At 60.3% G+C, this 25,728-nt stretch overlaps 1 protein-coding gene across 3 annotated transcripts; it reads right to left on the bottom strand.

Moving 5' to 3' along the window:
* Positions 1-1,324: 1,324 nt before the first annotated feature.
* Positions 1,325-23,389, bottom strand: CAD (carbamoyl-phosphate synthetase 2, aspartate transcarbamylase, and dihydroorotase). Of its 3 annotated transcripts, XM_038751219.1 has the most exons (45): positions 23,308-23,389; positions 20,934-21,073; positions 19,697-19,826; positions 18,783-18,925; positions 18,440-18,581; positions 18,180-18,351; positions 17,794-17,979; positions 17,513-17,625; positions 17,233-17,378; positions 16,881-17,012; positions 16,506-16,739; positions 16,146-16,367; positions 15,819-16,007; positions 15,387-15,511; positions 15,085-15,215; positions 14,705-14,817; positions 14,332-14,576; positions 13,662-13,908; positions 13,386-13,484; positions 13,071-13,295; positions 12,780-12,962; positions 12,411-12,629; positions 12,147-12,314; positions 11,555-11,737; positions 11,324-11,428; positions 10,690-10,929; positions 9,898-9,979; positions 9,322-9,488; positions 8,968-9,132; positions 8,696-8,827; positions 7,973-8,174; positions 7,414-7,604; positions 7,057-7,197; positions 6,831-6,938; positions 6,314-6,410; positions 5,893-5,943; positions 5,426-5,470; positions 5,134-5,294; positions 4,966-5,040; positions 4,625-4,837; positions 4,401-4,526; positions 3,405-3,560; positions 2,943-3,044; positions 2,334-2,428; positions 1,325-1,704 (listed from the first exon to the last, which is right to left on the bottom strand). In XM_038751219.1, the coding sequence occupies exons 1-45, from the start codon at positions 23,387-23,389 to the stop codon at positions 1,602-1,604; spliced, it is 6,726 nt and encodes a 2,241-aa protein (XP_038607147.1). In that variant the 3' UTR covers positions 1,325-1,601. The 3 variants fall into 3 exon arrangements, with proteins under 3 accessions (XP_038607147.1, XP_038607148.1, XP_038607149.1); XM_038751220.1 differs by lacking the exon at positions 5,893-5,943; XM_038751221.1 differs by lacking the exons at positions 5,426-5,470; positions 5,893-5,943.
* Positions 23,390-25,728: the final 2,339 nt, after the last annotated feature.

Below are 25,728 nucleotides of genomic sequence, written 5' to 3'. Positions count from 1 at the left end.
CCTCCAGCGCGGATGGGACGGACTTCCGCCACAAGCCCAGCCTCTTCCCTCCCCTTTTCCCCTCCCCAAAGCCCTGCCCCTTCCCTCCCTTTTTCCTCTCTCCCAACCCCTTCCCTCCCTAAACCCCTATCCCTTCTTTTTCCTCTCCCCAAACCCCTACCCCTCCCTTTCTCCTCTCCCCCAACCCCTTCCCTCCCTTTCCCCTCCCCAAACCCCTATCCCTTCTTTTCCCTCTCCCCAAACCCCTACCCCGTCTCTTTCCCCTCCCCAAACCCCTACCCCTTCTCTTTCCCCTCTCCCCAAACCCCTACCCCTTCTCTTTCCCCTCTCCCCAAACCCCTACCCCTTCTCTTTCCCCTCTCCCCAAACCCCTACCCCTTCTCTTTCCCCTCTCCCCAAACCCCTACCCCTTCTCTTTCCCCTCTCCCCAAACCCCTACCCCTTCTCTTTCCCCTCTCCCCAAACCCCTACCCCTTCTCTTTCCCCTCTCCCCAAACCCCTACCCCTTCTCTTTCCCCTCTCCCCAAACCCCTACCCCTTCTCTTTCCCCTCTCCCCAAACCCCTACCCCTTCTCTTTCCCCTCTCCCCAAACCCCTACCCCTTCTCTTTCCCCTCTCCCCAAACCCCTACCCCTTCTCTTTCCCCTCTCCCCAAACCCCTACCCCTTCTCTTTCCCCTCTCCCCAAACCCCTACCCCTTCTCTTTCCCCTCTCCCCAAACCCCTACCCCTTCTCTTTCCCCTCTCCCCAAACCCCTACCCCTTCTCTTTCCCCTCTCCCCAAACCCCTACCCCTTCTCTTTCCCCTCTCCCCAAACCCCTACCCCTTCTCTTTCCCCTCTCCCCAAACCCCTACCCCTTCTCTTTCCCCTCTCCCCAAACCCCTACCCCTTCTTTCCCCTCTCCCCATACCCCTACCCCTTCTTTCCCCTCTCCCCAAACCCCTACCCCTTCTTTCCCCTCTCCCCAAACCCCTACCCATTCTTCCCCTCAACTCAAACCCCCACCCCTTCCCTCTCTCCCCAAACCCACCCTTTCTTTCCCCAACCCAAACCCCTACCCTCCTTTCCCCCCACCAAACCTGCCCCTTCTCTTTCCCCTCTCCCCAAACCCCTACTTTCTCCTCCCCAAATCCCTACCCCTTCTTTCCCCCACCAAAGCCCTGCCCCTTCCCTCCCTTTCTCCTCTCCCTAAGCCCCTACCCCCTTTCCCCCACCAAAGCCTTGCCCCTTTCCTCCCTTTCCCACCTCCCCAAAACCCTGCTCCTTCTCCCTTCTCCCCCTCTTTTGGGGGCGGGGGGTCAGCCGGAGGAAGTGGGCAGCGGGGGCGGCTCAGCTGTTTATTATAGCCGGACAAGCAACTCCGAGTCACCCGAGATCTGGACAGACGTGGCAGTGGATGGGGCCCGGGGCCATGGGTGGACAGGGGTGCCGGTGGAGTGGATGGAGGCCCCAGTCCCAGTCTCTCCGGCCCCACGGCCTGGCACAGACCAAAATCTTGGGCACTAGGGGGTGAGGTGCCAGGTTGAATGGGGCAGCCCCCGTGGGGGGCACCAGGTATCCTGCCCAGCAGCCAGGCTGGCAGAGTCAACGGCTGAGGGGTCTAGTAGCGGCCCAGCACAGTAGCAAGGAGAGCCATACGCATGTACATGCCATTCTCCGCCTGGCGGAAATAGGCAGCCCGGGGGTCTGAGTCCACCTCCAAGCTGCGGGAAGAGAAAGAAAGAGTTACCACGAACCCCAAAGAATCGTGCCGTCCCAGCTACTCCCCAGGGCAGAGGGAGATCAGATGTCCCACGTCCCTTCACCATCCCGGGGGTCCGTTTGATAGCAGGGGCAGACCCCATCCCTACCGCTGATTGACTGATTCCACCTGACCCCTAATAATAATGGTATTGTTAAGTGCTTACAAGCTCTGGGGTAGTTACAAGTTAATCACAACAGAATCCCTGTGGGCTCTCAGACCAGGGGGTAGGGGGAGGAACAACAGTCATTAAATCCCTGGTGGACAGGGAATGTGTCACTTTGTCATTCTGTACAGGACATCTCATCCAGTGGGTGCTCAATAAATGCTAGTAGTACTCCTACACCGTCTGTGTCCTTCCCACTTTCGACAGTGAGTCCCTACAGGTCAGGGCCGGGTCTAATTAATTTCACAAGGATTCCCGCTATAGTCAAAAGAAATAAACATTTGGGCTTGACCGATCCGATCCTTCCTCTCCTTCGGCTCCCCAGGGACCCCTTCGTCCGAATGCCAGGTTTCAAGTGATCTGGAATCACCGTGCCCCCCGGCCTCCCCTCCCGCCGGCAATCCGGAGCTCTTCTTCCATCTCACCTAATCTCATTGACCCGGGGCATGGGATGCATCACCACCATCTTCTTCTTGGCCCGGGTCATGATGTGAGGGGTGAGGATGAACTGGCCGAAACACTGAAGGAGAGAGTGTTGCCTGTCACCTGACCCAGGCCTCCTGCTCCAGGGCCGGGGGTTCAGGCCGTGCCTCACAATGTCGGCTGAGCCCCAATTCACCTCCCCTGGGACCCTGAGACCAAGAAGCTTCTTGGGAAAGTAAACGTGTCAGAGTCACCCCACATCCTTGGATGCAAATCCCAGTCGTCCACGACGTCATCTTTTGAGTATCTTATGCTGCAAGTACGTCTACCAGCTCTGTTATACTGCACTCTCCCAAGCGCGCAGTACAGTGCTCTGCACATGGTAAGCGTTCAATAAATAGCACTGATTGATTGACTAAGCCCCCTCCCTCCCACCACGTCCGCCTGGGATGCTAGCAGGGCCCTGCTAGAGTCCTGCAACCTCAACTACAGCTGGTGCTGCCGCCAGAGAGGACGGCTCCCACCTCCTGGCAGCGCACGCCCACCCTTCTTGGGGACTTAATAAATACGATTGATGATGATGACTTGCACCCTCCCTCCGCTGCACTCACAGACTCGTACTCCTGGGCAGAACCAAACCGCTCCTTCTGGATCCGGGTCATGTAGAGTACGTCTGTGTCAGGCAGGGCCTCTTCGATGCTCTCAAACTCCTCCTGGCAGGGATGGGAGGGAGGGGTGATGGTGGAGGGGCAGACCAGAGTCGGCAGCTCCGGGCCGCCCTCAGCCTCTGGTGCCCGGCAGGGCTGTGCCACTCCTGGCTCCACCGGCCCAGCACTACGCAGCTGGGGGGACTTAGCCCAGCAAGGCCCAACTTTAGAAGAGTGAAGGAGGCGAAAGGGTGATGGCTAAAGGAGAAGAAGGGCAGCGAGCAGCAACCCAGGGCTCCACGGGGGACGGGGACCGTTCTCGATCCGAGTCACCCTATCTGTTCCGATTCCCGGCCCAGTCCCCGGCATGAGGGAAGCGCTGCCCGAATGCCGTAACTCCTGGGATGAAAGACCGGGAGAGCTAACCTGCTTGGTGCCCCTGGCAGCGACAAAGCCGAGGATGTCAGGGGGCATGCGCAGGCTCGGGGGTGCCACGTAGCGCAGGCTGACGCGGTACTGTGTGAGGAGGCAGGCCAGAGAGTGCACCGTGCGCCCGTGCTTCAGGTCTCCCACCATGGTGATCTGGAGTGGGGAGAGGGGGGAGACAGCCAGAGTGTGGATCTTGGCCCCCAACACCTGCCCGGCCTTCCAATCTCCCATTATAACCAGCATGAGCACGGAGGGCCCACTTGAGCCTCAACCTCGAGCCCCAGGAACCCTCCCCTAAGACACCTTTCCTCTCTCCCCCTCCTTCCCTCTCTTTCCTTCTCTCCTTCCCTCCCTCCCTCTCTTCCAATACTCTCTGGTCTCAGCCAGGGTTCAAACAAGCTGGTTGAAGGCTGGCAGTTTGAGGGGGTTCTAGGTCATCTGACTAACGATCATTATTACTCCTGATGAACAACTGAAGAAAAACCTGACCCCTACTTGGATAAGTTATTAGGACTTTAAAAGGGAAACTCGCCGATAGCTAGAAGTTATCAGCCCTGACCCATGATGTCGAGTTTAGCCTGCAGAGTCGCTTTTGCTCCCCGGTGTTCTGGATGATGAAGTCACTGATGGCCCCAAGAAGCTTGGAGAAGACCATTTCCTACCGGAAGCAGTGGGCACCTTTTGAAATGCCCTCCATCGAGCTAAACTCAGCACCTGTACGATACTTTTCTTAAACCCCCGGGCCTGTCCTTCTCTGGTCCCACCGGCATTTCTGTGGTGTGCTTTGTACGTGCAATTCATATCAGCAGCAAGCATCTCCCGTCCCTGGGGGCTGCCGTCCTCCGCTGTGCTCAGCGAGAGGGAAAGGGAATTTCCTCGGCGTCTCCTGGCTGCCCCCGTTGGTTCTGGGCATCCCAGAGGAGGGTGGGAAGGGAGCCTCGAGGTCTCTATCCCGAGGGCTGGGGGTGTGCGCGTGTGTCTGCCCTCCCTTACCGTCATGCCATTGACGGTGCCCAGCTCCTCGCGGATAGTGAACACGTCGAGCAGGGCCTGGGTGGGGTGCTCGCCAACACCATCTCCGGCATTGATCACCGGCCTCCGACAGTGCTTGGCCGCCAGCTGGGTAGAGGAGAGGGCAGGGAGGCGGTGCTGGCGGTCAGCCCCGTGCCCGGCCCCTCGGCACCCTCCTGCCGCCCGCCCCGTGGGCCCCTCGGCACCTCCACCGCCCCGGGCTGGGGGTGCCGGAGCACCACGACGTCCGCATAGCAGCTCATGGTCTGGACGGAGTCGGCCAGGGACTCGCCCTTCTGGACGGACGACGTGGCCTCGGAGAAGCTCAGCACGGACCCGCCGAGCCGGGCCATGGCCGCCGCGAAACTGCTGCTGGTCCGCGTGCTCACCTCATAGAACATGGAGGCCATCACCTTGCCCTGGCAGGGGACGGGGGCGGGGCGTGGGCGATGGTCGGCTAGCCGGGGCCGCCGCCGTTTCCGCGGCTCCCAGACCTGGGGGTCCCCCGGGCCCCGCCTCCCCCCAGCCAGGCCGGCCGGCCCCTGACCTTGAGGATGTCCAGGCTGCGCTCCTTCTGGACCATCATGCGCAGGGTGTGGGCCACGTTGAAGAGGTGGGACATCTACAAGGGTTCACATCCAGAGGTTATGTGGGCCGGGTCCCCACCCAGGCCGTGCCCACCCCCCCCGCCCGTCACCCCGGGGCCACCAAGTACCTGATCCTTGGTAAACTGCCGGACCGAGAGGATGTGCTGGCCCACGAGGGAGTGTAGCAGGGGGGAGGTCTGGGGGTGTGCCAGGCTGGAGCCCCCCAGGTTCTGGGGTGAAGCTTGCCTGGGCACCGGTGGAAGGTAGCCTTCAGGGGTTCCCGCGAGCTCTGGGGGCGGGGAAACGAGTGAGAGATCAGGGGCTTCCCCCCCGGCCCCTCCGCCGCCCCCTGAACCGCCGGCCAGCTTGGCTCTCGGAGTCCACTTCTAGGGACGCATGCAGGGAGCAGGGAAGCCCCACCTGGCTCAGCCGCCTTTCGGAGGGGCTTCTCCTTGGAGTCGTCAGCTACAGGCGGCGCAGAGACGACGGAGCAAAAGTGGTCAGGGGCTCTGGCCGGGGTCGGCAGCCAACCCCCGCCCGACCCCTCACCAACCCCCACACTCGGTGCAGGTTAGACCAAATTCACACCAAGAGGCTACGGCTGGTTAGTGGGGCGAGGGGAAGGACGACGGGAGGGGAGGGCGATGGGGTTGGGGGTTACGCGCACGGCCATCTCGGCCCCACGGCCGCTGCCGTCTACGCCCGGGGTGGAGTCCTCTGGTCTGGACCCTCCCCTAGGGGCTCTTCGAGAGAAACCCTGGCCCCCCAGCCCCCGCCCCCTGGAGGAGTCACTGCTGTGTGAGGAGGAGGAGGAGGAGAGCGAGGAAGGGGAGGGGGAGGAAAAGGCGACATAGGGTCACAGCAGCTGGGGGAAACCCCAGATTTACCCCACGCTCGGATGCCCTGTGGGGTCCTGGCTCCCGGGCGGAGGAACGCTGCTGCCCATGACACAAGAGAGGGGCTGGTAAGGAGGGGCTGGGGAGAGGCCATTCCTTCAGGGCCTACTTACCGGGGTGGGGGAGGAGGAGGGAGAGGAAGAGGAGGAGGAGGGAGAGGAGGAGGAGGAGGTGGTGGGAAAGAAGCAAGGGGCCCAGAAGAGGGAGACCGAGGACTGGAGCAGAAGGAGCAGGTGAGAGCAAAGGCCTCAATGGCTGGGGGCTGGCTCGACCACCCTCGCCTCCATCACCTCTGAAACCAGCCTGGGGGCGTGCGGGGGGCGCGTTGGGGAGGGAGCCCGAGCCTGGATTCCCTGTTTCACCGCCCCCCACCCTGACACCTCTCACAGACGACGGCAGGCCCCCGGCTTACCTGGCAGGCCGGGGTCTGAGGCCCGGTGGATTCGGGGTGGCAGGTGGAACCGCCCATCAGGGAGACCCGGGCCGCCCCGGCGGGGTCGCTCGGGGGTCTGTGGAGGCAAGCGCTGCCATTGCCCCGCGGAAACCACACCTCGCCTTCCCCACCCCCCACCACACCCAACCACTCTCCTAGGAAACACATTTTGGCCAGGCCCCATCAGCTTGGGACTGTGTCTACCTTCCACCGGGGGATTTTGTTGCCAAGGTTTGGAATGGTGTTTGGCACACTCGAAAAACACCATCACTACTACTAGTACTACTAGCTAGTACTGATCCTCATGCCTTCTAGACTGTGAGTCCGTCGTGGGGTAGGGACCGTCTCTAGATGTTGCCGACTTGTGCTTCCCAAGCGCTTAGTCCAGTGCTCTGCACACAGTAAGCGCTCAGTAAATACGACTGAATGCCAGTTTGCTTCTCCCGCAAGCGACAGGCTCAGCTGCAGGCCGGGCCGGGGCCCCCACGGCGGGTACCTTGGTGATCTCGTTTTGGGGGGCCGTCGGGGCGGCAGGTAGCAGCTGGGGCACGGCACCTTGTGGCCACTTCCTCACGTCCTGTCCGTAGCCCGGGGCCACCAGGACCTGCACACGGGACCGTCGGGGGAGGTTGGAAGGGGGGCCCGGGGACAGAGTGAAGAGGGGGACGCGGGCCGGCTGGAAAAGGGGGTGGGAAGCCTCGCGGGGTTGGGGGACCACCCACCTGGCCGTCGATGTAGGCAACCTCACCACGCAGCACCACGCGGCGGACGGTGCCCTTCACCCGCCGCCCCTCAAAGGGGGTCCAGCGGGCCTTGGAAAAGGGCATGTGGCTGGGGATGGTCCACTCGTGCTCCAGGTCTACCTGCCCCGCAAAATAACCCTTCAATCAGCACCGTTCGGCCAGTGCTCCCTAGGTGCCGAGCACTCTTCTCGGCACCCGGGAGAGTCGGCGGGGTAAGTAGACGCGATCTAGCAGACGCAGGGCAAAGCCAGACAGGGACCAGTGGGCAAACACCAGGGCACCACGCCATCCAGCGTCCCAAGAGAAGCTCCCTCTAGCCCACCCCCGCCCACCTACCTCTATGTACGTGTCCTCCTGGGCGGGCAGGTGGAAGATACGCCGAGGGTTGTGGTGCAGCCGCTGCAGCAGGTCATCCAGACTGAGCCGGCCCTCGCTCACAGCGGTCAGCAGCAGGGGCAACATGGTCTCCAGCCCGGGGAAGCCCGGGGGTGGGGAGGGCCCGGTTTTCTCTTCCAGGGTGTGGGGGGCTGGGGAAGGGAGAGGCAAGCGTGCCAGGGGGCTCGCATCCATCCCCCGCTCCGAGAGCGGGGCAGGGGCCCGGCCGTCTCCGGCACCCTGGGTTGGCATCCCAGGGTCCGAACTCCACTTCAGGTGGGAGAGGGCGAGGGCATGCTGCCAACCACCCTGCCTGGGGCTGATCTTCCCCCACACCGAGGTGGAGGGGGCAGAACAGGAGGAGGGAGACAGCGAGGCCGTGGGCCCAGACGTTGGCCGGCTTTCCCTCCCCCAGGGCACAGCGTGCCAGCTAGTCAACCAACCGCCTACCCCCTCCTCCTCCTCCTTGCCATCCAGGGGCCGGTCAGGGGGTGCGGGACGGGATTCTCGTGCCCCTCACCGTGATCGGTGGCGAAGCAGTCGATGACATCCATGTTGTTCCAGAGCGCCTCCACGTCCTGCAGGGAGCCGAGCGCGGGCCGCACCTCCGCCCGGCCGGCCCCGAGCCGCCCCAGGTCCTCTCGGCTGAGGAACAGGTGGTGAGGCGTCACCTCGCAGGTCACCGGCAGCCCTCGGGCCTTCGCAGCTTTGATCAGCAGGATCTGGGGGTCGGCAGGCCATGAACTCCAGGGCTTAAGGCCAGAGACGCCTCGCCCAGAACTCCTACCCCGATCCGGGCTCCCTGTGCCCGGGCACTGGGGATGGACGGTGCCCACGGGCACGATTCCCCAGTCACTGCATGCTGGAAGGTCTGGGCACTGCCTGGGGCAGGTCCCCTTCCCCAGAGCGAGGCTGGGCCCAACCAGGTCAGGCCAGGCTTCGGTCCAAATGCCTGGATTTGCCCCCGCTATCCCCCGGCAGCCCCAGGCCACCCAACTCTCTGGGCACTTCATCTCCATTTTCTGGGTTACAAGGCGGAGGAATACCCGAAGGATGGGGGTTTCCTTGCCTCCCCAGGCCCGCCCCCAAATCCCTGCGGACTTCCTGCCATAAGCCCCTCCCTCCGAGGCCACCCTCATCGGCACTCCCAAGCTCCCAGGGAAGGAACGGACAACCGGTGCTGCTTCATCGCCCCTTCGGGGCTGGAGCCTCGGTCTCGCCCCTGCCCGTGTGCCCACCTCACCTCCTCTTTCCGAGCCACGTGGCAGATGTGGACGGGGCGCTGGGCCAGCTGGGCCACCATGAGAACGGCCGCCACGCTCTGTCGCTCGGCGTGGGCCACGATAGGCAGATGGGAGGGCCACATCTCAAAGTGCTGGGGGAGCGAGGCAGCATCAGGGTGGGCACGGGGGCAGCCGGAGCCCATCACGCCCGGGATCCACGACGCCCATCCGCTCTTTCCCCGGGCTCACCCACTGTATCCTCCCTCAGTCCCCCACCCCCCGACATTCCCACCTCCATCCACTGTGCCAGGCTGTCCAGGCGCAGCTCGGAGAAGGTCTCGTTCAGATATAGCTTCAACCCGGCGGCGGCAGGGGCCAGCGCTCCCAGTGCCCCCACGTTCTCCACGGAGGCCCCAAGGAACAGGGCGAAGTCGCAGCGGGCTCCGGCCTCTGCCAGCTGGGGAGGAGGAGGAGGAAGATGAACCGGGGATGAGGGGAGCGGCACCACCAGAACCCGCCAACCCCCCAAGAGTTGAGACACCGGCCCAGGCTCGCTGTGTCCCTAGGAGCTCAAATACGAGGGACCACCAGGACCGGGGAGGGGGTGCCGGGAAATCGGCACCGCCCAGACGCTAGCGACACTCACCTTCTGTGCGAGGGCCAAGGAGGGGGCGTCAACGACGGGAGGCCGGGTATTGGGCATGGCGCAGACCATGGTGACCCCCCCGGCGAGGGCCGCCGCGGTGCCTGATGCGAAGTCCTCCTTGTGGGTGCCCCCAGGTTCCCTCAGGTGCACGTGCACATCGATCAGGCCTGGGAGAGAGGGAGAGGGCAGAGACGGGGTCAGGGGCAGCAGACCAATACCCATGCCAAGCTGGGTCATGCCAACGGTCCACGCCTGCCCAGGCTGTCTGACTTGGGCGGGGGACGTGTCTCCCAACCCTGTTTTACTGTACTCTCCCAAGCGTTGAGTACAGTGATCTGCACACAACAAGTACTCGATCAATACCACTGACTGATTTCCACCCTGACGTCCAACCGCGGGGTTAGGGACGGACCACCCGACACCCCCCAGCATGTTCTCCTGATGGTGCCAGGGCCGGGGGTTGAGGAGGGAAGGGATTATTGGGTGTAGCTCCCTGACTGCCCAACCAAACCAGCCTTCTCTGTCCAGGGCCCCCCTGCCTAGAGACCAAACTTGCTGCCCGCTCTCCGAACTGACCGGGCAGCCGGACCAGCTTCTGTGAGGTCATGCAGTCCACGTGCACCTTCAGAGGGGGAGCTGGGCCGATCTGTCCCAGTGCCTGCGGGAAGAGATATTCAGCTTAGTCCAGTGCTCTGCACACGGTAAGCGCGCAATAAATACGATTGAATGAATTCAGCTGAGGGTTGGATCATCGGGAGATGGGGGCTTTTGCTTTTAGTATGTGTTAAAAGCGTGTGTACATTCGTATACATGTTTGTGCGTATTACTCTATTCATTCTATTTATTTTATTTTGTTAATATGTTTTGTTTTATTCTCTGTCTCCCCCTTCTAGACTGTGAGCCCACTGTTGGGTAGGGACCGTCTCTATGTGTTGCCAACTTGTACTTCCCAGGCGCTCAATACAGTGCTCTGTACACATAAGCGCTCAATAAATACGACTGAATGAAACGTTTATGTTTTAGGCACTATTCCAGGTAATTGGGTCCCACAAGGGGTTCAGCCTTAATCCCCATTTTACAGATGGGGTAACTGAGGCACAGAGAAACGGCTTGCCCAAGGTCACACAGCAGACGAGGGGTGGTGTAAGGATGAGAACCCAGGTCCGCTGTGACTCCCAAGCCTGTGCTCTAGCCACTAGACCACGTTGCTTCCTTCCCCTCCATCTTCCCATCCTCCCTCCCGGGGACGGGGCAGCTGCGGTGGAAGGCAGAGGGAGGGCGGCCCCGGACCCGTGTGCCCACGGAGCCTGGCGTGAGGGTCCCCGTCTGGCCGTCCCACCCGTTCCCCCAGCCGGACCCCCGAGTCACCTCGACGAAGAGCTTGGTGCACTTGATGTCGATGATGAGGGGCACGGAGAAGTCGGCCGCCAGCCGGCGGGTGCGGTAGCCCTTGGTGACGAAGGAGGAGAGACGCCGGCCACAGGCCCCGCGCATGGACAGGTTGATCACCAGCTCGAAGTGGTTCTCGGCCAGCTGCTCCAGGATGCTGCGCTGAGGGGGGCACTCCCCATCCACCCCCTCCTCCAAGTGCCAGTCCACCGCCGTCACCTGGCCGGGCCGCGCCGCAGACAGACCGAGGGAGGTGCGGGGAGGGGAGCCCGTCAGTCTATCTTATTTATTGAGTGCTTACAGCACGCGGAGCGCTGGACTAAGCGGTTGGGACAGTACAATAGTACGCTAAACCTACACGTTCCCTGCCCAAGATGAGCTTACAGGCGGGAAGACAGACGTTAATGTAAATAACTGACAGATATGTACATGAGTGCCGAGGAAATGGGATGGGGATGAATAAATGGAGCCCCCCAGGGCGACGCAGAAGGGAATGGGAGAAAAGGAAAGGAGGGCTTAGTCGGGGAAGGCTTCTCGGAGGAGATGTGCCTTCAGTAAGGCTTTGAAGGTGGGGAGAGTCATTGGCTCTCGTCCCTGAGGTGGGAACACCTACCTTGACGCCGTGCTCGGTGTAGAAGTCGGCCGTGCCCAGGCTGGCGTACAGGCTGTAGCCCAGGCTCTCCAGCAGCCGCACCGTGGGGAGCAGCTCGCTCTTGTTCTGTGGAAGATGCCCAATCCAGGGGAGCGGTGCCCTCCGACCCCAACTGGGGGAACCCTCTTCCCTGCCGCCCCCCGGACTTCCAAAACCCACCCTCCCCCGGGCCCGGCCCCACCGGCCCCTCACCTTGTAGCTACCGATCGTCAGCAAGATGTTCTTCTTGGGGATCTTGAAGCCGGTGCTGAGCATGGCCTTCAGGTAGGCCTCGCAGCGGTTCTCTCCGAAGCCGGCCACCTCCCCCGTGCTGGTCATCTCCACCCCCAGCACCACGTCCGCCCCGGCCAGGCGGGAGAACGAGAACTGGGGCACCTGGCCGGAGGACGAGCTTGGGTTAAAAATGGCGAGGGCAGAGGGTGCCGAGCAGAGGGAGGTCCCTGGGGAGGGACCGCTTCTCTTAGTGGCCGTCCTCTCCGCTGGCCTCCTTTCAGCTCCTCCAGGGCAGGGATCGTGTCTGCTACCTCTAGCGTATTTAACCACACGCTCAATATAGCACCCCGCCCAAGGTGCTCAATAAATACCATCGGCGGGCCAGAACGGGATCGGCAACTCCTGTTCTCCCTGCCCTCCCTCCCCGTCTCCTACCCTGCAAGTGGGCAAGGAGAGATGGGCAGGAGGAGGTAGGACACAGCTGAGATCAAAGAAGGGCTACTCGTACTGGCTTCCCAACCCTTCCATCCCCTCTCCGACCTCTTCCCCGTCGCCCCATCCCCTCCCTCACCTTGACCCCCACGACTCCGGTGCCAGCCATGAGCCCCACAGGCTCCACCTCCTCGCCCATGATGATCCGCGTTGCCAGGGCCACCAGGTCCACCCCAAGCGTCTTAGAGACGAAGGGGAAAGAGCGGGAAACCCGGACGTTGCATTCGATGACCTTCAGCTGATCGTCCTAGGGAGGGAGGGAGGGTAGGGGGTCAGAGTCGGGGGCCCCCGAGGCCGCCCGAGCGTGGAGGTGGGGCCGCTTGGGCCCTCCGGTCCCCGTTACCTTGGCGATGAGCTGCAGGTTGAAGGGCCCCGTGACCTGAAGCTCCTGCCCCACAGAGTGGACGATGGCTTTGATCCGCTCCAGGGTCTTGGGAGTGATGTCTTGGGGCGGGGTCACCAGGGTGGCGTCCCCCGAGTGGACCCCCGCGTTCTCCACGTGCTCCGAGATGGCCACGGCCACCACCACGCCGTCACAGGCCACCGCATCCACGTCGATCTCCTGCGGGAGCCCAGGGTCCAGACGGTATTACCGGGGGGCCTGAGGGCATCGTCCCTTCCGCCCTGTCCCCCTTGCCCCCTAGCCGGTCTCCAGAGGGGCACACGGGGAGCACGTCTCCTCCGCCCCAGGGTCCCGGGCCCCCGGCCGTACCTTGGCCTCCTGGATGAACTTGGAGATGACCACGGGCTGCTCTTTGGAGACGGCGGCGGCGCTGCTCAGGAAGCGTTCCAGGTCTCCGTCCGTGTAGGCCACGTTCATGGCAGCGCCGCTCAGCACGTACGAAGGGCGCACCACGCACGGGTACCCTACGGTCTGGCAGAACTGGCGGGCCGACTGGGGCGCAGACAGCAGTCGGGCAGGGCCCGGGCACCGTCACGGACCCGTCCAGGAACCCTCCTCCCCCGCGTGCGCCCGCCCGCCCCTCCCCAGCTCCCGCCTCACCTCCATGTCGCTGAGCTCCCGCCACTGGGGCTGGCTGATGCCGATGGTGTCCAGGAGCCGAGAGAACTTGAAGCGGTTCTCGGCGGAATCGATGGCTTCGGGGGAGGTGCCCAGGACCCGGCACTGCTGCCGGTGCAGGGCCATGGCCATGTTGTTGGGCAGCTGCCCGCCCATCGACAGGATCACCCCCTCGGGGTTCTCCAGCTCGTAGATGTCCATCACCACCTGCGGCGGGGGGAGGGAGACGGGGGGCTCAGAGGCCGCCGCCGCAACTCTCTCCTCCGGCCCCACGCCCCTAACCCGACGTCCGCTCACCTCGAAAGAGATCTCGTCGAAGTACAGCCGGTCACACATGTCGTAGTCGGTGCTGACGGTCTCGGGGTTGTAGTTCACCATGATGGTTTTATAGCCCATCTGCCGAGCCGAAGCCGGGGAGGGAGGGAGGGGTGTCAATCCAGGAGCGGACCCCTCTCTCTCCCCCATCGGGGGCCGGGGACCCACCCTACCGCCGGGCCCGACGGCTGCGGCGGTGACCGCAGGGACGCCCGCCTGGGGCCGGGAAGGGGCCGGGGAGCCGAACGTCCCGCTGACCTTGCGGAGCTGCCGGATGCAGCCCACCGCACACCAGTCAAACTCCACGCTGGAGCCGATGCGGTAGACGCCGGAACCGAGGACCAGGACGTGGGGGGTCCGGAAGGCCAGGTCGTGGTCGGACCCTCCGTAGGTCAGGTAGAGGTAGTTAGTCTGGGCCGGCCACTCCGCGGCCACCGTGTCGATCTGCTTCACCGCGGGACGGATCCCCAAGTCCTGGCGCAGCTTCCGCACGGCCAGTTCGGTGCTGGGGGGGGGGGAAGAGCGGGCGGATGGGAGGATCGGGCCGGTGGGAAATGGTGACTGATCAGGCTGTGGCCGCCACCACCCAATCTGGGTAGGACCCTTTCTTCCACATTTCTTTTTTAATGGTACTTGTGAAGCGCTTACTATGTGCAAGGCACCATTCTCAGCGCTGGAGTACATACAAGGTAATCGGGATGGACCCAGTCGCTTGTCCTCACGTGGGGCTCACGGTCTTAACTCTCATTTTACAGATGAGGTAACGGAGGTACAGAGAAGTGACTTGCCCGCAGTCACGGGGCAGAAATGTGGTCGAGCTGGGATTAGAACCTCCTGGGCCCGGGCTCTTTCCACTACGCCACTTCCAGCCCCCCGCCAGCCTGCCCACCCCCGCCACCACCCCCCGGAAACCGACGCTTCCGCCAACCTGAGCACAGCGAGGGCGATCTGCTTGTCGGAGAAGCCGAGGCGCTTGGCCCGATGCAGCAGAGCAGGAGGCAGGGGCTGGCCGCGGTGCTGCTGCAGCTGCCGGGTGTGCTCCACGATGCGCTGCATGCGATGCAGGAACCAGCGGTCTATGCGCGTCAGGCCGTAGAGCCGCTCCACGGAGTAGCCAGCCCACAGCGCGGCCGCCACCACGAAAATCCGTTTGTCGGTTGGCGTCTCCAACTCCTGCGCGTGGAAGGGGAGGACGAGGGACAGTGTGTCGGCGGGAGCAGTCGGCCCAGCCAGGGTGGGGAGGGGACGGGCCCCAGCCAGATTGCGGGCGTGTGGGGGGCCGGAGGGGCAGAAGTCCTCACCACGTCGCTCACGGGCTTCACCGTGTGGTCGAAGCCGACGCAGTTCTCGTCCACCATGCGCAGCGCCTTCTGGAACGCCTCCTCGAAGCCACGTCCGATGGCCATAACCTCACCTGGGGGGTGGCGTTGCGGGAAAAGAGATGCCGTTGGGGCGGGAGGGGGGAGAACGGGATGCCGGCTGGGAGTCCCAGGGCCCGGGGGAGTCTGCCGAGGGTGCTCAGGCCGTATGCTCGTTGAGGACGGGGAACGCGTCTGCTGTGGCGTACTCTCCCGAGTGCTTAGCGCAATAAATGCGAGTGACTGACTGGAAAGCTGGTGGGGGCCGCCGAGAGGGACGTGGGGAGAGGGAGCCGGGGTAGGGGGTGGCACGTCTCTCTCACCAACACTCTTCATGCAGCTGCCGATCTTGGTGCTGACTCGCAGGAATTTGCTGAGGTCCCAGCGAGGCACCTTCACCACACAGTAATCCAGGCTGGGCTCAAAGGCCGCCGTCCCCCCTGTCACGGAGTTCCTGAGGACGACCGAGGAGTGAGACCCTCACGGCGCCCCTCAAATCCCCCACCCTGAGGCCGGCGTCCTTCCGGGAACCCTGACTCGGCTGCGACTGTGCTCGTCCTCCTCCCCCGCCCCTCTCCTCGGTCTCCTGCTCCTCCCTGGACCCACCCCTTCCTCCACGCCATACCTGAGTTCGGGCAGAGGGATGCCCAGAGCCAGCTTCGCTGCCACATAAGCCAAGGGGTAGCCAGTGGCCTTGCTGGCAAGGGCTGAACTGCGAGAGAGCCTGGCGTTCACTTCGATGATGTAATACTGCAGGGGGTGGGAAGGGGAGGGGAGACGGGGAGTCAGAGGCCAGAGCCCCACGGTCCCCCTCTTCCTCTGGGCAGGGGAGCCCTCTCCCCACGGACAGGAAGGCCCAGGGCGGCCACAGGGTGGGCGGTTGGGCGGTGGTGGGCTCCGGGGGGGTAGAGAGGGGGCCGACACCCAAGGCCCGGAGAGGGCCGTCAGCCTCGGGACCCCCGGCTGACCCCGAGGGGATTCAGAGGCCTCACTTTAGGAGCCGTCAGCGCCAGGTCCCGGGCCTCCGGCGGCCAAAAGGGCCGGGGCAGAGCCTCACCTGCTCCGACTCTGGATTCAGGGCGTACTGAACATTGCACTCCCCTATGATGCCCAGGTGCTGAGTCACTTTAATGGCCGTCTGCCGCAGCAGCTGGTACTCCCGGTCATTCAGAGTTTGGCTCGGCGCGACCACGATCGACTCGCCCGTGTGGATTCCCAGAGGGTCTAGGTTCTCCATGTTGCAAACCTGGAGAGGAGGGGGACTCCAGTCCTCACGGCAGGGCCTCGCCGAAGGCCCGGGGAGGGGGGTCGCCTTCGCCCACCCCCACCCAGCCCAGGCTCCCGGCCCCACCTCCGCCCGCCCTCCGGGGCCCCGGCCGCTTACAGTTACACAGTTGCCGTAGGCGTCCCTCACGACCTCGTATTCGATCTCCTTCCACCCCTTCAGGGACTTGTCCACCAGCACCTGGCTGGTGTGGGCGAAGGCCGGGGCCACCAGCGCCGACAGCTCCTCCCGCGTGGACGCGAAGCCGGAGCCCAGCCCGCCGAGCGCGAAGGCGGCCCGCACCAGTACCGGGTACCCCAATCGCTCCGCCGCCGCCTGGGCCTGCGGAGGAGCCGGGGAAGAAAGCAAGTTGGCGACGGGACCGCTCGCTCCCTCTGGCCCTGAGACTCCCGGTCACCCACGGCTTGGGGAACGGCGAGGGCTGCCCCCGTCCCAAACCCTCGGCTCTGCCCCCGGCACCTGCTCGAGAGAGTTGGCTGCCTCGCTGGGGGCTACGTGCTCCCCGATCTCGGCCATCCTGGCGGCAAAAGCCCGCCGATCTTCCGTCAGCTCGATGGTCTCCACGGGGGTGCCTAGGACCCGCACTCCGTAGCGGGCCAGCACCCCTTCTTTGGTCAGTTCCACCCCGCAGTTCAGGGCCGTCTGGCCCCCAAATGTCAGCAATATGCCGTCCGGACGCTCGTTCCGGATCACCTGGGAAGGAAGCGGGGAGGGAGAGTGGCCGCGGCGGCGGCGGAGGACCCGTCGCGGATACCCAGGTAGACCCGCGGCCTCTCGCCCACCACCCGTCCCCGCTCCAGAAGCCCACGCCGACCGAGTCCCCTCCCCTGTTACCTGGGTCACGTAATGGGGGGTGATGGGCAGGAAGTACACTTTGTCAGCCAGGCCCTGTGAGGTCTGCACTGTGGCGATGTTGGGATTGATCAATAGGGTCTGGATGTTCTCCTCTTTCAGAGCCTTGATTGCCTGGGGAGGGAGCAGTCACCACGTCATCCGGAAGGCAGGAGAGAGAGAGAAGGGAGAGAGGAGAGAGAGAGAGAGAGAGACAGAGGATGTGGTGACCGCTCCCTCCCTCACTAGCTCAGAGTTTTTCAGCCTCCCGGCAAGGGAAAACAAGAAGGAAACCCGGGGGAAAGGGGAGCCCCAAAAGAGCCTCATGAAGGGAGGGTTTGGGGTCAGGCCCGACCTGGGAGCCGGAATAGTCGAATTCTCCAGCCTGGCCGATGGAGAGGCCCCCGGAACCGAGGATGAGCACTTTGCGGGGGGGAGGAGCGGCTTCCCCAGGGGAGAGGGCATCCGGAGGACAGAGCCGCGCCGTCAGCCGCTCCCGCACTGCCAAAGGATGAGGCGGAGAGACCGTCACCACGGTTATCTCCCTCTGTTCCCATCCCCTCCCACACCTGGAGCCGACCCCTTCTGCCCCGAGTTCCCCCCCAACTCCCTCCTGACTGCCTCGGGCCCCCTACCCGTCTTATTCCCGGGCCCCCCAATGTTGTTCTCCTTGACAGTTTCCAGGAAGATGTCAAACAGCAACTCCATGTCCGAGGGGCCGGCTCGATGCTCCGGGTGGAACTGGACACTGGGGAGAGAGGGAGGGAGGGATGACGCTCCGACGTCGTCGTTGGCAATGGCTGTCCCCGCCGACCCAGCGCCCAAGGCCGGGGGCTCCCTGGGGCTGCCCCTGTTGGTACGGTCACTGGGCGTGCGCTTATCGAGCCCCCTCCCCTTCATCCCTGGCCGCCCCCACCTGAAGAACGGCAGCCTCTCGTGCACGATGCCTTCGTTGGAGCGGTCGTTGGCGTTGGTAAAGAGGGGGGCCCACCCAGCGGGTAGCGAGTCCGGAGCTACTGCAAAGCCATGATTCTGGGATGTCAGGAAGCAGCGGCCGGAGCCCTCCAGCAGGCACGGCTGATTGTGACCCCGATTACCGTACCTGGGGTGGGGAAAGGATCGGCAAGGGGAATCTCCCATACTCCTCCATTTCCACGAACGCGTGCCCCCCACCCAAACCCAGTCCTCAGATCTGTCCAAACACTCTGTAATCCTTCGCATTGGCTCTGCGGCCGCCCTCCAAGATCCCCCCAACTCCTCCTCCAGGTTAAATCCCACCTCCACCTCTCCCCCCCGCCCCACCTCATCTTGTAAGTCTTGGCGCCGACGGCCAACGCCAGCAGCTGATGTCCCAGGCAGATGCCGAAGATAGGCCGGGGTTTGGGTTGGGCCAGGACGCGGCTCAGTGCAGCCACCACGCCGGGGTAGGAGGCCGGGTCCCCGGGGCCGTTACTCAGGAACAGACCTTCGTACTCTGAGGTGGGATGGGGGGGTGTCAATGGACCGTCTACAGACCCTTCACCCCCCCCGAGGTGTGTAGTCTCCTCCCCTGACCCGCTTACCCTGGCTGTCCAAAGGGTGGTCCCAGGGCACCACGGTGACCTCGGCACCCCGCTGGCATAAGCAGCGGATCTGATTGAACTTGAGGCCACAGTCCAGGGCGAGGATCCTCGGCGTCCCTCCGGCATTGAACACCCGCGGAGCCTGAGGGCGGGGAGGAGGCTGGCACGGCGGGGCTCAGAGCTCTCTCATGGTTTCCCTCTGGGAAACCAAACCCACTTAGTGCCCACCAGGTACCCACTCCCTGGAGGCCACAGACCACCGACGACCAGCAGCCCCTTCGGGGCCGGCGGCGGCAGCAACGCCAACCACTTGCCCGGCCCTCCCGCTCCATGCTTCCCGCACCTTAATGGAGACCTCAGGCACCAGGGGGAGGGCGTTGGGATCCAGGAAGGGAAGGGCGGTAGGATCTGTCCCATCCTGTACCAGCTTTCCCAGGAGGGAGCCTTGCTCCCGCAGCTTCTTGGTCAGTTCCCGTGTGTCCACACCTGTCAGAAGAGCAGCCCAGAAACGAGAAGCCACCAACTCAGAGTTGCCCTCAGCTGGGGTTGCCCTCTTGAGGGTCTTGACCGTTTCGGGAAAGCCCAAGCCCTAGATTTTACCCCCACCCCCTTTACCATCCCCCAGGACTCCTCACTTCCTCTCTTTCAACGCCTGCTAGACTGTAAACTCCTTAAGGGCAGGACCTGAGTCTTCCAACGCTACAGTACCGACTCTGTTATATCATACTCTCCCGAGTGCTTAGTGCCGTGCTCTGAACATTAGTAAGCATTTTTCTTCTAATGGCATTTATTAAGCGCTTACTATGTGCAAAGCACTACTCTAAGCGCTGGGCAGGTTACAAGATTGTCCCCGCGTGGGGGGCTCAGTCTTAATCCCCATTTTCCAGATGAGGGAACTGAGGCCCAGAGAAGTGACTTGCCCAAAGTCACACAGCTGGCAATCGGCGGAGCCGGGATTTGAACTCATGACCTCTGACTCCACACCCTGTGCTCTTTCCACTGAGCCACGCTGCATTTGATACGGTACTCCCCCAAATGTTTAGTGCAGTGGTCTGCACACGCTAAGGGCCTTGGAAATACCGCACATCGTTTGACTGAACGATTCCCTCCCACCTCCTCCACCCTCAAACCTTGCAGGCTAGGTGGAGTGGCAGGCGGCCCTAATTTTCCTCCCCCATCACCCCCGTCCCCCATGCTAGGTGAGGCAGGCGGGGCCCCGGCACCCCCGCTTCTCCCAGCTCCACAGCCCCCGGGTACCTTCCAAGCCAGGGACACCGTGTTCCTTGAGCCACTGGTGCAGCGTGCGGTTGGTACTCCAGTGGCTGGGCGTAGGGCAGCATTCCCCCACCACCAGCCCCGCCACGTGAATCCCCGATGATTCGAACCACTGCAACGGGCAGGAAGGGGGGGGGGCGGGGGTCAGACAGGCCCATGACCACTCCAGCAGTGAGCTAAACACCACCTGGGGCCTGCCTCTGGCCCACCGCTATTTCGAGCTTGCTTGCTCACTCTCTCGTCCTCTCTATATATACGAGAGACCGCACGTGAGAATATCGGATTCATGTTTATTAATACATCTGTAGGTATGCGACTTGGTGAAAACAAGGCGTTTTTCACATGGTACCAGTTCCGTGGCTAGGTACCGTGAGCCCCAAATGTCTCATAAGCGCATCCCTCGGCAATTTGCTAAAGTTGGTTTAGTGGCTCCCTCCTTCCCATCCCAACTGCCCATCTCAGCCCTTTGGCATTGACACATTGTCACCGACGCCTTATCGGCATTTGAATTATGCTTTATAGAACGGAGAAGAGAGAATGAAGTTGGAGAGGAGTCCAAACCAGGACATTGCCGGACTCTAGAGAGGGGAAACAGCAAACTGGATAATTTGCCCGGAGTGAGAAGAGACTGAAAAGTGGCCCCTTTGGGGCCTATTTTGGTTACTTATTGTAACTCTATTCTTCTGGCCAGCTGAATGTGCGACTAATGGTTGTTTGTAATGGTTCTTGTTCCACGTGAATTCTTGTGAGACACGACCACGTCTGTTTTGGTTATTTTTCAATTTACCCCAGCACTTGGCAAATAGTAAGCGCTTAATAAACGCCACAAGTAACCGGCCAATCAATGGTACTTATTGAGCGCTTACTGGGCGCAGGGCACTGTACTGAGCCCAACCTGAGCGGTCCAAAAAGGCCAGCCCCTTGGCTACCCAATGTTACGGGACGGGGGAGGTGGTGTCGCGGGTAGATGCCCGTGCCGGGGGGCCTATTGGGGTCGGAGGGCAACTTGGCTGGGTGACACCGGGTTGAGAGATGGGGAAATTCGTTATCTCCCGTCTAAATCCTTCCTTCTTCAGGATGTTTCAAAGTTCCTCCCCAGTCCTCGGGGATCCAGGGTGGGATTAGTGTGGTCTGGGTGGGTCGGGCTGACCTGGTTTGGAGGGGGGCACCTGGGTTGGGGGGAGGTGGCAGCCCCTGACCCCTCGCCCTCCGGGGGTACCTGGCTGAGGCCGAACTCGTCTTCCTGATCGGGGGGGACTCCGTAGTTGCCGATGAGCGGGTAGGTGAGGACGAGGATCTGGGCCTTGTAAGAGGGGTCGGTGAGCGCCTCGGGGTAGCCGACCATGCCCGTCTGGAACACTGCAGGGGCGACAAGGGGCTGAAGCCGGGACCCCCCACCCCCGACCCCGCTGTCCAGGCCCCGGGAGCCCTCATTCATTCATTTAATCGTATTTATTGAGCGCTTACTGTGTGCAGAGCACTGTCCAAGTTGGCAACATATAGAGATGGTCCCTACCCAACAACGGGCTCACAGTCTAGAAGGGGGGAACAGGCAACAAAATATATTAACAAAATAAAATAAATAGATTAGTCCAGGGCGACAACGGGCTCACAGTCTAGAAGGGTGTCGGGTGGAGGGGGGCAGGCAACAGAATATATTAACAAAATAAAATAAATAGACTAGTCCAGGGCAACAACGGGCTCACAGTCTAGAAGGGGGGGGACAGGCAACAAAATATATTAACAAAATAAAATAAATAGACTAGTCCAGGGCAACAACGGGCTCACAGTCTAGAAGCGGGGGGGACAGGCAACAAAATATATTAACAAAATAAAATAGACTAGTCCAGGGGACGGGGTGGGCCAAGAGACGGGGGTCGCTCTGCTCTATCTGTCCTCTGTCCCCCAAGCGCTCAGTCCATTCATTCATTCAATCGTATTTATTGAGCGCTTACTGTGTGCAGAGCACTGTACTAAGCGCTTAGGAAGTCCAAGTTGGCAACACATAGGGACGGTCCCTAATCAACAGTGGGCTCACAGTCTAGAAGGGGGGGCCAGACAACAAACCAAAACATATGAACAGAATAGAATAAATATGTACAAGTCCAGTACTGAGCACACCGTTAGTGCTCCATTTCTAGATGGTGAGCCCGCTGTTGGATAGGGACCGTCTCTATATGTTGCCAACTTGTCAAGCGCTTAGTACAGTGCTCTGCACACAGTAAGCGCTCAATAAATGCGATTGATTGATTCCCAAGCGCTTAGTACAGTGCTCTGCCCACAGTAAGCGCTCAATAAATACGATTGATTGATTCCCAAGCGCTTAGTACAGTACTCTGCACACAGTAAGCGTTCATTAAATACGATTGAATCAATCAGTCAATCGCATTTATTGAGCGCTTCCTGTGTGCAGAGCACTGTACTAAGCGCTTGGGAAGTACAAGTCGGCAACACACAGAGACAGCCCCTACCCAACAGCGGGCTCACAGTCTAGAAGGGGGAGACAGAGAAGAAAACCAAACAAACTAACAAAATCAAATGAATAGAATAGGTCTGTACAAGTAAGATAACTGAATAGAGTAATAAATATGTCTGCTAGGCAAGTCATTATCATCATCATCAATCGTATTTATTGAGCGCTTACTGTGTGCAGAGCACTGTACTAAGCGCTTGGGAAGTCCAAGTTGGCAACATCTAGAGACAGTCCCTACCCAACAGTGGGCTCACAGTCTAAAAGGGGGAGGCAGAGAACAAAACCAAACATGCTAACAAAATAAAATAAATAGAATAGATATGTACAAGTAAAATAAATAAATAGAGAAATAAATATGTACAATCAATCAATCGTATTTATTGAGCGCTCACTGTGTGCAGAGCACTGTACTAAGCGCTTGGGAAGTACAAATTGGCAACATATAGAGACAGTCCCTACCCAACAGTGGGCTCACAGTCTAAAAGGGGGAGACAAAACCAAACATACTAACCAAATAAAATAAATAGAATAGATATGTACAAGTAAAATAAACAAATAGAGAAACAAATATGTACAAACATATGTACAGGTGCTGCGGGGAAGGGAAGGAGGTAAGATGGGGCCCAGACTGTGAGCCCACTGTTGGGTAGGGACTGTCTCTATATGTTGCCAGCTTGGACTTCCCAAGCGCTTAGTACAGTGCTCTGCACACAGTAAGCGCTCAGTAAATATGATTGATTGATGGGGGGGATGGAGAGGGGGACGAGGGGGAGCCTCGGTTCCCTCATCTGTAAATGGGGATTGACTGTGAGCCCCACGTGGGACAACCTGATCAAGTTACATCCCCCGCAGCGCTTAGAACAGTGCTTTGCACATAGTAAGCGCTTAACAAATGCCATCATTATTATTATTATACAGGTATATATATACATATATGTATATATACATATATAAGTGCGATTGATTGATTCCCCAGCGCTTAGTACAGTGTTCTGCACACAGTAAGCGCTCATTAAATACGATTGATTGATTGATTAAATACGATTGAATGAGTGAATGAATGGACAAATAGGGTGGAATAAAGGCGGGAATGGGGGGTGGGGGGGCTGGTGTCGCTTACCCACTTCCCCGGCGGCGGCCCCGGTGGCCCCGAAGGGCTGGCCCCGGAGCACCGTGCCGTCCTCCAACACCAGGGCCGCCATGGAGGGCGGTCCGCCGGAGCTGCAGTAAGAGGGATCGCAGGAGAGAGTCGAACCCACGTGTTGCTTGGGGGGGGGGGGGGGGGGGGCGCGCTTGCCGGGCGCCGGCCACGTGGTACGGGACGGCGGGAGCCCGGCCGGAGTGACGTCATCGGAGGGGGGCGGGGCCTCGGGGAGGGACAAACCATCTCGGGGGACGCGGGGGGGGAGAGGAGGACCCCGCTAAAATGGAACCGGCTAGAAATGGAACAGACCACGTCGGCCGGAGGGGGAGGGCGACCGGACCACGGCGGGTGGCGGGGCCGGCCCAGATTCAGTCAGTCAATCAATCAATCGTATTTATTGAGCGCTTACTGTGTGCAGAGCACTGCATTAAGCGCATGGGAAGTACATGTTGGCAACATCTAGAGACGGTCCCTACCCAACAGTGGGCTCACAGTCATTCAGTTATTCAGTCAATCATATTTATTGAGCGCTTACTGTGTGCACACAGTAAGCGCTCAATAAATACGATTGATGATGATGATGCAGAGCACTGTACTAAGCGCATGGGAAGTACAAGTTGGCAACATCTACAGACGGTCCCTACCCAACAGCGGGCTCACAGCCTAGAAGGGGGAGACAGACAAGACAAAACATATTAACAAACTAAACAGAATAAATATGTACAAATAAAATAAATAAATAGAATAATAAATACGTACAAACATGCATTCATTCATTCAGTCATATTGAGTACAGTGCTCTGCACACAGTAAGCGCTCAATAAATACGATTGATGATGATGATGATTTATTACTCTATTTTACTTGTACATATCTATTCTATTTATTTTATTTTGTTAGTATGTTCGTTTTTGTTCTCTGTCTCCCCCTTTTAGACTGTGAGCCCACTGTTGGGTAGGGACCGTCTCTATATGTTGCCAACTTGTACTTCCCAAGCGCTTAGTACAGTGCTCTGCACACAGTAAGCGCTCAATAAATACGATTGATGATGATGATGATTTATTACTCTATTTTACTTGTACATACCTATTCTATTTATTTTATTTTGTTAGTATGTTTGGTTTTGTTCTGTCTCCCCCTTTTAGACTGTGAGTCCACTGTTGGGTAGGGACTGTCTCTCTATGTTGCCAACTTGTACTTCCCAAGCGCTTAGTACAGTGCTCTGCACACAGTAAGCGCTCAATACGATTGATGATGATGATGATTTATTACTCTATTTTACTTGTACATATCTATTCTATTTATTTTATTTTGTTAGTATGTTTGGTTTTGTTCTCTGTCTCCCCCTTTTAGACTGTGAGCCCACTGTTGGGTACTACAGTGCTCTGCACACAGTAAGCGCTCAATAAAAACGATTGATTGATTGATTGATTAACAAAATGGAACAGACCACGTCGGCTGCGGGGGGGGGGGGGGAGAGGAGGAGGCGGGACCTGCTAAAATGGAACAGACCACATCGGCTGGAGGGGGAGGAGGAGGCGGGACCTGCTAAAATGGAACAGACCACATCGGCTGGAGGGGGAGGAGGAGGCGAGACCTGCTAAAATGGAACAGACCACATCGGTTAGAGGGGGAGGAGGAGGCGGGACCTGCTATAATGGAGCAGACCACATCGGTTAGAGGGGGAGGAGGAGGCGGGACCTGCTAAAATGGAGCAGACCACATCGGCTGGAGGGGGGGAGGAGGCGGGACCTGCGGCGGTGGGACAGACCACATCGGCTGGAGAGGGAGGAGGAGGCGGGACCCTCTAAAATGGAACAGACCACATCGGCTGGAGGGGGAAGAGGAGGCGGGACCTTCTAAAATGGAACAGACCACATCGGCTGGAGGGGGAGGAGGAGGCGGGACCCCTTAAAAATGGAACAGACCACATCGGCCGGAGGGGGGAGGAGGCGGGACCTGCGAAGGCGGGACAGACCACGTGGGGTAGCGGGGGGGGCGGGACCTGCGAAGGTGGAAGAGACCACGTCGCGTGGCGGGGGGCGCTAGAGGCTGCCTTCCTCCTCCTCCTCCTCCCTGGATTGGGACCCCACCCGTGGATTTTCGTTTTACCTCATCAATGGCTTTTACTGAACGCCTGATTACTGGTCAGCTGTGTGACCTTGGGCGAGTCACTTCACTTCTCTGGGCCTCAGTTACCTCATCTGTAAAATGGGGATTATTTCATTCATTCACTCAATCGTATTTATCATCATCATCAATCGTATTTATTGAGCGCTTACTATGTGCAGAGCACTGTACTAAGCGCTAGGGAAGTACAAATTGGCAACATATAGAGACGGTCCCTACCCAACAGTGGGCTCACAGTCTAAAAGGGGGAGACAGAGAACAAAACCA

Source organism: Tachyglossus aculeatus, chromosome 9, assembly GCF_015852505.1.
Source record: "Tachyglossus aculeatus isolate mTacAcu1 chromosome 9, mTacAcu1.pri, whole genome shotgun sequence".
NCBI classification, from domain to species: Eukaryota; Metazoa; Chordata; class Mammalia; order Monotremata; family Tachyglossidae; genus Tachyglossus; species Tachyglossus aculeatus.
The sequence above is the reverse complement of the archived record's forward strand: the minus strand, read 5'-3'. Positions and strand labels throughout refer to the sequence as shown.